Source organism: Pygoscelis adeliae, unplaced genomic scaffold (genome assembly GCF_000699105.1).
Source record: "Pygoscelis adeliae isolate BGI_AS28 unplaced genomic scaffold, ASM69910v1 Scaffold436, whole genome shotgun sequence".
NCBI classification, from domain to species: Eukaryota; Metazoa; Chordata; class Aves; order Sphenisciformes; family Spheniscidae; genus Pygoscelis; species Pygoscelis adeliae.
Genome location: NW_008825051.1, coordinates 1,187,984 through 1,197,847, shown reverse-complemented (window position 1 = coordinate 1,197,847; position 9,864 = coordinate 1,187,984). Strand labels below are relative to the sequence as shown.

General features: G+C 43.2%; 1 protein-coding gene across 1 annotated transcript; it reads left to right on the top strand.

Annotated features, from left to right (window-relative positions):
* Positions 1-1,370: 1,370 nt before the first annotated feature.
* ZMYND19 (zinc finger, MYND-type containing 19) lies at positions 1,371-9,552 on the top strand. Its single transcript, XM_009326366.1, has 4 exons — positions 1,371-1,471; positions 6,615-6,755; positions 7,756-7,936; positions 9,014-9,552. Exons 1-4 carry the CDS (start codon positions 1,371-1,373, stop codon positions 9,155-9,157), a joined length of 567 nt encoding a protein of 188 aa, XP_009324641.1. The 3' UTR covers positions 9,158-9,552.
* Positions 9,553-9,864: the final 312 nt, after the last annotated feature.

Genomic DNA, 9,864 nt, shown 5'->3' with positions numbered 1-9,864 from the left:
CGCTGCTTGCTTTATTTTGCATCTTCCTTTACTCGCGATACCGGATCCCCTCCGGTGCGCCCCACGAACCGGCCGCCAGCCCCCCCTTCCTCCCGGGGCGCCTTTGCCGTCGCCTCTTGGGCCAGCGGTGCCCGTGAGGACGTTGCTGTGGGACCGGTTTGCAGCGTTCCTGGGGGCGGAGGCAATTCCGAACTGTTGCTGAAGGTTTGGTTTTTTTTTTTTCCTCTTTCTGTGTGACACACTTAAATAAAACTGCTCATGGCAGTGCTCTGCCCCACGGCTTTCCTGCTGTGGGGAGAAAAATAAGGTTGAAATTATTGGAATACCAATGCCAATGCTTTCAAGCAGGAAAAGTTCTGGGTTTTCACTTTAAACGAGCATTAGTTTAAAACAAATTAGTTTACGACATATTTTTTTGTTTTCAACTTTCTATTTGTAAACTTTTTGAGAACCGATAATTTGTCTTCCCTTATTTGGTTTGGCAAACTTTAATAATTTTCACTCTGCACATTGTCTTGGATGAGAAAAACTTCTTTTATTGTAACTTGCTATGGGACCGGAAAAAATACTTTCTCTCAACATCCACTGAAAGAGGGTAAGTGGATTCTACCAAGGCTTTGGAAGGGAAAGAATTCTTGATTACAAAATCTTCTAAAACTAAGGCTTTTTTGGAGGAGGGACTGTCTTTTGCTCAGTGCCTGTAGCGCAGCGGGTACTTCAGGGCTGCTCTTAAGAGTTTTGGGTGCTGTGGCAATGCTGCTACCAGAAAACGGCATGTTTGCCCATTCCTCCTCTGGGGTAGCTCACTGTAAGCGTGCGCTGTCACGGAGAGTGGCAATACACTGCGAGTATCCTGAATTCGTCCGGAGAGTGGCAATACACTGCGAGTATCCTGAATTCGTCCAGTTCTTAGTAGGGTTGGTGAGCGTTAGCGCCAGCACAAAGTTGTGGATTGGAGAAAAGAGGGCAGGCCCGCTCCTTTCACTAGCAACCCCTAATTAGATTGGTGCAAAGCACCACTGAAAACAAAGCCTTGGTGGCCTGCTGGTGGCTGTGCAGAAAATCTGCGCCAGAGCGGAGAACGGATCCTGGCCCTACAGGCTCACAACTGGATTGTTGCTGCTCTTTGTCCAAGTGGGACTCCTGCTGTGCACAGCCTCCTTTCTTCCCTTTCCCATCTTCATAAACTACAATAGCAGAGCTGGTTGGTTCCCCTTTAGAGGTTTGAAAAAACTCAACTGCCATTAAGGTCAAGTGACCTCTAGGAGACGAGTGTTAAATATTGGGTCCTTCCCGTATCCCTGTGGAGCATGTGCTCTGCTACTCGGTGTTGGATGTTCTCAAAGCCTTTCCCTTTTCTCTAGGCTCGGATGGAGGTAGATGCTGATGGAAATGGTGCTAAAATATTCGCTTACGCGTTCGACAAAAATCGTGGAAGGGGATCCGGCCGTCTCCTGCATGAGCTGCTTTGGTAGGTATCGTAAGGAGAGCTAAGTCCTTTAAGGGTTCACTAAGGTGGAGTTTGCTGCCACCAACTTGTACGTTGTTTGTTTCTCTGCCTGTAGTATATTTCTCAGGAGGCTTGTAGCTACACTCGGTTGGAAACCCAGCACAGGGGCTGCCCATAGATCTTATTATGGTTTGGTTTTGCACCGAGCCTTCAAACAACTGAGTCTCTGTAAAAACGTTACTCTCAGGGAAAACAGTGATAGGCGAGTATTATTCTAGTGGAGACTGTTTAAATCTGAGAAACGCTACCAAAACTTCAGTTCAGGGGTTGGGGGAGCCAGGGACTGGCTCCATTTAATAGGTGAAGACTAACCTTTTGAGGTTTTTAGTTTGTTTGGTGTTTTTTTTTTGTCCCGTGATAATCAAGTGCGTCTTACTGGCACCAGTGAGAATTGGCGGAGCACAGGAGAGAGATAGAACCTCTGATAACTTAAAACTTTGGGTCTTTTTTGTTTGGCCTTTTGCAAAGCTGCCTCAAGTGGTGCTGATGGTGCTTCATATCAGCTGCTGCGTCTTATTTTCCATATTCTAAGAATCGTTGCTTGATATCCCTTACAGCTGCCAGTTTAGGTTGAGGCCAACTTACTCAGTTGTGAGAGATTAGTTCACCCGGTGAGCTAATATATTGCTCATTGTAGATGTGTTCATGGGTTTGTAGAAATGATAGGGTATGCTAAAGAGAACTGTTATTTTTTTTCAAAGCCTTTTTTGAGAAATTAAGCATGTTTTCTATTCAGTTCCATAAACTATACTTTCTCAATTCCATAAACTATATTTAGTAGTCACAGTGCCCAAGATATAACTGTGCTTTCTTTATTGTTCCAGGTTACTTTTTGTTACCCAAACTAGTCTCTGTGCATGAGGAGGGAGACAGGAAGAATATCAGAGACTATTATTCTTATTTACAATCTGCTCATTAAATATGGATTTTAAGCTGCGTCTGTTAATGTTTAATCTTGTTGCACATATAACTTTGAAAATTGTTACAAAGTTGGCTACAGTATGGGGGGTAAACCACTGTCAGCTACTGCTAACTGTGAACCTCAAACAGTAATAATTGTCGTCTGTAAGTAGCACTAAACAGCACCTTAAAATTATTCCAGCTGACTGTTGAAGGCTGCGTAGATGATGATGGTCCAGCTGTTTGCTTATTATACAGCCCAGTCACTGCCTCTTCTGGTTTCTTTTACTTAAATTAGGAAATAATTCTAATGTATTCAGTTAAGTAGTTCAAATTGTGTCACTCTAGCATGCACTGGTGTTAAAAAATCTGAGACTGTGCGTGTAATGGGGGTTTTTGAAAGTCACAAAGGCGGGGGGCGTAAACTGTCAGGCAAGCGGAGCTGCAGTTCTGCAGTTGCAAAGTCAAATTCTTCGACTAGGAAACACAAAATATTTCAGCTGTTTCTGTAAATTCAGTTTGATCCCTTTGAGGGTGTACGTTTTGCCGTGATCTTTAATTACAAGCTAACACAATGCAGGTTAGTATGCCTTTGTGACTGAGTCCCCTAATGTCTTTAGAAAGTCTTTTGGCTACAGGTGCTACGTAGTTACTGCTCCTCCTAAGCAGAATAGGCACATTGTTCAGTTTTACTTACCTGCACTGGGGACTGCTTTGGAAACAAAACAGAAACGTATTTTAGTGGCAGGTCCTTCCCTTTGCGAGGAGGAGTGATGCTGAAGGTTTTGGAGCCTTTGAAAGACAGGAGAGATGGGCAGTAGCAGGCATTACTCTTTCCAGTGCCAGCCTTACTTCTTGGGTAAATTAAAAGCAAAGAACTTGAATTACTGCAGGTATAGAAGTGTAGTTTAACTGTTATCCTCTAGATGTACCCCAAAAAATCAGCTCACTCTGAAACGAACTAACCTGATTGTGTGCTTCTGGTTTAAGATGAAGTGAGCAGGCATGTGTTGGATGCTATTGCAAGTAAAACAGGTTTTAAAATCTTTTTTTTTTATTATTTTTTTAAATTTCGTTAAGCAGGTATCATTGTTCACACAGTACGGCCCTCACAATAGGAAGCTGGTAGCTACCGAAGCTGCAGCAATGACGGGGACCTTCTCCCCCTCTTCCCACAAAGTTTTTTTTTAGAGGGTGGACTGCAGTACTGAATGAGAACCAAGATCTGAAAAATACCCGTGTTTGCTGCAGATATTCTTTCAGGAGGAACTTCATGCAGCCTCTCTTGTGCTTGCTGTGTTTTCAGGATGGACTGTTAGCTCCTCCAAAGCAGGATTTGAATGTCTCTGGCTAGGGACCTGCAGAATAAGTCTGTCATCTTCTCCCCCTGTTCCCTGTATAGAAATCCCAGCTTGCTGTATTTTGGCTGGGTGTAGTGATGTTCCCTGGGGAATAGCAGCATCGGGAGATTAGTCATAAGTATCGCTAACTGCGTGTTCAAAAAGACATCTAAGATCTGATTTCTTTCTCTTTTTTTTTTTTTTAGAGCACTTACCATCATACTGCCTATAACCTACTCGGTTATGGCTCCCGTTGACTTGAATTGCTGTTGTCTGTGCTGGCACTTTTCTTATGGGCCTCACTTCTCAAGTTAGCTGCTGAAATACAAAAAGAACAATATCCAGTTAATTCTGTGAAAAGTTTTGGTTTAAGTGTTTTGCCTGGCATTGTGTAGGAACTCAGGTGTGGTGGGAGAGGTAGAAGCTACGGCTCTGCAGGAGAGTTGGCTGCGTTACTGAGGCTGTTTCTTCTCTGCCCCCTTCTTCTTCCACGAGCCTGTCCCTTCACTGCACATTTCTGATTAACTTCTGGAGATGGTCCGTACTGCATACTTTTGAAGCGTAGGTCTAGGGAGAGAAGTAGTACGTGCTTGTGCGTTCAAAGGTTGCTTGATTATGTGTGGAGAAAAGGGACCGTCCTAAATTTGCTAGCGCTAATTCTGGCATCTCAGTTGAGGGGTATTGTGTTAATGCTTTTACTGGTCATCAGCAAGACCCAATTTCCACGTTTACTTCAAGACCTTTGTCACTTGAGGTAATAGAAAAACTGACAGCAATGTAGACGAATGGGGGTTTATACAAGGTGAGGAAAGTGGGCTCACTGTGCTAGTGAATTTTATCAATATTTGCTGATGGAGGGTTGTGGGTGCAGACCTAGACTTTGTAGGAGCAGCAGTAGGCATGTGCCACTCTGCTATGGCTTCCTGGTGTCACAAACAATCTCTCGTAATCCTCTCTCTTTCCACAACTCCAACCTTTCTTAAACTCTCATCATCTAATCCATTTCAAAAATATTTCTTAACTTGGTCTTAGACTCCCCTCCTCCCTTTCCCCCCCTAAACAGCTTGCTCTTGCTCTCAACTTCTGTCCCCTCCTCCCAGATTCCTCGTTCACACCTCTCCCATCTCTCTTGTTGGCACTTTGGCCTAGTCTCAGTCTGAGAACCTTAACTCCTTCCCTGTCTCTGTATGACTGATGCTCACCTTCATCTTCTTGGGTCCCTGTTGTACCTTCTGGGTTCCCACTTGTAGCCCTCAGGATTCCCGATTTCCTTGCCAGACCCTCCGGCAGCCTTCGACAACTCAAAAGTAGCTTTTCCTCCTTTAGGGCATTTCAGCAGACTCCTTTCCATAGTTTGCTTTTGTGTGGGGTTTTTCCACACCCCCGCCAAAAGAAGGATTTTATTCTTTTTACCTTCAAAGGGGAGAGCTTCTCCCTGTTCCGCGGAGGCCCAACAGACTCCCTAGCAGGAGGCTCCATACTCTGTTCTCGTGCAGGGCTGAATTGCTTTGCCTATGAGCTGGAGCACGGGCTGTGTGTGGGTGATGCGTGTAGCCTCTCCAAGGGAATTTTACTCATTAAATTCTCGGAAGTTTTGGGGCATATGTGAATTGCAAGTGTTTTTCTTTCCCCCGAGGTATGTAATTTAACCATATCTGGATGGATTTTGACAAAGAAAACAAAAGACTACAGTTTTCATTGTCAGTCACATTGAAATGAATTTCCCTGTTCTGCTGGAGCTTTGTAAAGGGAATTAAAAAAAGTGGGAATTTTTTAGCTTGGGCAAATCGTATCTCTTCAAAATTGGATGAGCCGTTTGAACTGAAATGTTCAGTAAACACTGAGCTGGAAGCAGCAGCCAAACTAGACTTGGGTAAAGTTGTAAGTAGCTGTTAGAACGGTGTCCTGGAAGGGAACGCTGGGTAACCTGCAGGCAGCGCTGTCAGTTTTACATTGTCCTTCTTGATTGCTGCCAGTATGTTCTCTCTGCGCTGTGAAATTAATCATGGCATGGCAAACGTACCGAGACACAATTTCTGTCCAAGCCTTACATTTCAGGTGGGATGGGGATTCCTGCAAGAAGTGATTCGGAAACTCATCCAGGCATAAGGGTGCTTGACGGTGAACTTGACACTTCATGAAATAGAGAAAGGAGAGGTGAAAAGAAGGTGGAATGGGAAATGAAAACTGTTAGAAGGCAATAGGGAAGAATTGCAATAGGACTTAATGTGCAGCCATCCTCCTTGCTAATAGTCCTGCTTTGCTGTTGAGCAAGTTTCAGTAGATGTCTCCTGGTCGATTGTGGAGTCATTGCAGGCTTTCTATGTGTTACACACAATTCGAGCCTAAAAACCATTTGCATACTTGGTGAAACCTCTGTCCTGTTGCTTGTTAAGAGACATTTCTTCATAAATAACAAACTCTGCGACTTCATGCCGGTGCCAAACTTGCATAAATGTGTCTGATAGAATTTCCTATTAAAATAATAACACAGTATTAGCACCTTTCAAGTCTGCTCTGTGGAACACAATAATTACATAGATGCTCTTGCAGTAACTGGAGTAGTAGTCTCTGGAACTTTCTTTGCAATATGCTTACAATTAAAATATACCATGATTGTCTCTTGATTCAACTCATTTATAATGGAAATAACCTCCTGGAATAAGTCTCTCTCTTCTGGGAGTTAATATATCTGAAGTAGCCACTGTAGTCTGTTGGCAACCCAAGTTTTACAGCGACTGTTTCAGTGACGCCAGACAGCAGGCTGGAATGCAGCGTATCTTCTGGAATTAGTATGATTCTTTGCTTTTTAGCTATGGAGTCTCGTTCATCACTGACCTTCAAGTTATTTTTGTCTCCTCCAGGGAGAGACACCGGGGAGGGATTGCTCCTGGATTTCAGGTGGTACATCTGAATTCAGTGACAGTGGACAACCGCTTAGACAATCTGCGCCTAGTTCCTTGGGGTTGGAAACCCAAAGCTGAAGAAATCTCTAGTAAACAAAGGTACGTCAATATTTGGCAGGGGGTTGCCATCAAAAAAACTTGAAAATATCTTAAATTGTTGTGTCTCCTTCCTTTAGTGATTTTCATCTTGGCAGAGCCTTTTTTATTTGACCTTGGGCTGCTTGCACATCACTATACGTCTTAGCTTCCTCACCCGGGGAACAGAGTTAATGCTCACTGTTCATGCTAGCTGTGAAGGGACCATCTAACCCCTGGTATTATGCAGAGGTCCTGCTGTGCCAGATGTTGTCACCGCAGTAAAACAGTAAGCCTGCGTTCCCTTCCGCTTGAGTGATGGTATCTGGGCAGGCTGAATTCAGTCTGCAGATTTTACTGGCTTGTGGCTCTTGTCCTCAGGCACCGAAATTCTAACACAGCCTGGAGAAGCCAGCAGCTGCAAAATGCTTACACTTCTAATCGTGTATTTGGGTTGAAAACAAAATGAGTTCCTGGGATCAGCTTCTATCGCCTTTCACTTAGTAGGTTGTGGGAACTTCTACATGCTGTGTTGCACTAATGTTACTCGAAGCACATCACGCTCTTAATGTCAGGATGGATTTGTTTAATTTATGATGTAATGCAGGTGTGTTCATTTTTGGTGGGAGACCCATAGACTTAACATCACACTAGCCACTTCTCTGCAGCACCCATGAGATAGGGATGTTCAGAGCTTATTAAACTGATTTTGAGGAGATGCAGCGAATGGCAATGATGCTATCCTAGCATGTTTCTGGGAGTTCAAGAACAAGAAGCAGACTTCAAGCCATTTACAAAGAAATAACTTTGATGTAAATGTTTCTTGATAGATACTTTTTAACTTCTTTTGCATTTGGGCTAAAAAAACCTTTAAAAGATGCTATATTTGAGGAGTATATGTAGTCTGAGGCTTAACAGGCTAAATACAATGTTAACCCTACCTACTTTATTAATGAATTTAGAATCAATTTCCCTGTATGCTTACTATGAATTTATGGACCAAATTTCTACTTGTTTTTTACAGGGAACAAAGTCTGTATTGGCTGGCAATCCAACAGCTTCCTACAGATCCTATAGAAGAGCAGTTTCCTGTACTGAATGTAACACGATATTACAACGCTAACGGGGATGTTGTGGAGGAGGAAGAGAACTCATGCACATATTATGAATGTCACTACCCCCCATGCACAATGATTGAAAAACAGGTGTGTTCAACAGAGTTGAAAGTAAGCATGTAGTGACTCGGGCTACCACGTGTGTCCAGGGGTTTGTTCCTTAAAATGTAAAGCTTTACATGTGCCATTCAGTTGCTGAAAGCGATAATTCTTTTTAACTCGGGTTTTCTTTGGCATGAATCTTCAGACTCTATGATAATTTTCAGTTTGAGAGAGTATAGTTTTGAATTGGGACAATAAATGACCTAGTGGTTTACTGGGAGGAGTGTAATTTCTGCCGAGTGTATGAAAAGGCAGGTGGAAGCATTCCTCTAGGGACCCAGAGCTGGAATGAGCAAGCAGCTGTATAAGACAGGAGGAGAAAGCATTGTAAGAGGTTTTGGGCAGTAGTGGAATAAAAAAATAACGTTTGACCTTTCATGAGAAGAGGGTGGATTTCAGTGGCCTTTATTCAGGGGAGAACTGGGAGAAAAGCTGGTTCTGGTTCTTTGCTGTAGGTAGATGAAATGAAGCAACATACATAGTCAGAGAATGGCAGAGGAGGAGAGGTCCAAGGGCTGTGCCTCTTTGTCAGACGGATGTCCTTATCTATGAATAAGAAGGGCTTTTCTTGTGATAACAAATGCTGAGTAGGCTAAAATCATGGTGTTCCACTTTTTTCTTTGGGGAGGGGAACGTTTGCAAAAATGGTGTTAAATGCTCTCCATTTCAAAGAGAGTGAGCTTTACCTTTTATTTGGGTCTGCATACGAAAGCTTCCTGGATAACCATAAGTTTGGCAACGGCTGAGCTTCTGCGGCCCTCCTAATCATTTCTGAATTTAAGATGCTTGTAGTTGTGAACAGAACTTAAGTTGGCAAAACTTAAGCAGTGTGAGAATAAATGTGAAGTGCTCAAATATTTTGCCCATAGTATGATTCTGCAAGAGCAACTGCAAAAGCAACAAATACAATTGCTTCAAAACCTTTTGATAGTCTGACACTCACGGTGGGATGTTCATATTTGTGATAGGTGCAAAAGACTTGATCATAAACCTACTTGGGAAATGATGTAGGGGTGCTCCTTGGCACTGAGCAGGCTCACTAACTCTGTCTTGTGTTCTTCCTAGTTACGTGAATTCAACATTTGTGGCCGATGCCAGGTAGCGAGGTACTGTGGGTCACAATGCCAGCAAAAAGACTGGCCCGCTCACAAGAAACACTGTCGGGAGAAGAAACGGACCTTCCAGCAAGAGCTCGGACCAGAACGATGACCGGGTGGCACAGGCCTCTTAGCAGCAGGATTCCTTCTCAAAGGCATTGGACTCTTGCTTTTGCACAGTAATGACAGACTGCTTATTGAAGCCAGAGGCACTGAAGAAGAAAAACCCTGTGACGCTTGAGCAGAACGGCTGACTGGACTAAGCCAGCTCTGACTGGTGCTGTGGAAAGGGATTGGGTCTACCCTTCCAGTATTATATTCTCAAGCAAAAAGACTACTGTGGAGGCTCCAGGCAGGAAGCTTCTCATTATTTATATGTTAATACGTTTGTAAACTCATGTACAGTTTTTGTTAGAAATTCTTGATAGGACTCATTAACTGTAATGTTCAGATGAGAACATGTTGTTGGCCTAAAAATTTAAAAGAAAAAAAAAAAAAAAAAAAAATCAGATGAGAACATGTTGTTGGCCTAAAAATTTAAAAGAAAAAAAAAAAAAAAGAAAAAAGAAGTCATGTAGCAAAAGCTTTTCCTCCCATGTGGCTAGAAGTATCTGTGGCTGTGCCAAGGCCAGAAGGCAGGCTCCAACATCAGCAGTTGCTCTGGAGAACTCTGCATGGAAGCTATATTTAAAAAAAAAAAAAAAAGGGGGGGGGCCGGGCCACACACAAACAAAGTAAAGGTTGGAATGAATCATTGTCTACTCTAGCTTTCTCCCGTTCCCTTCCAGCTGCTTTCAGAGCACAGTCACACTTGGACGT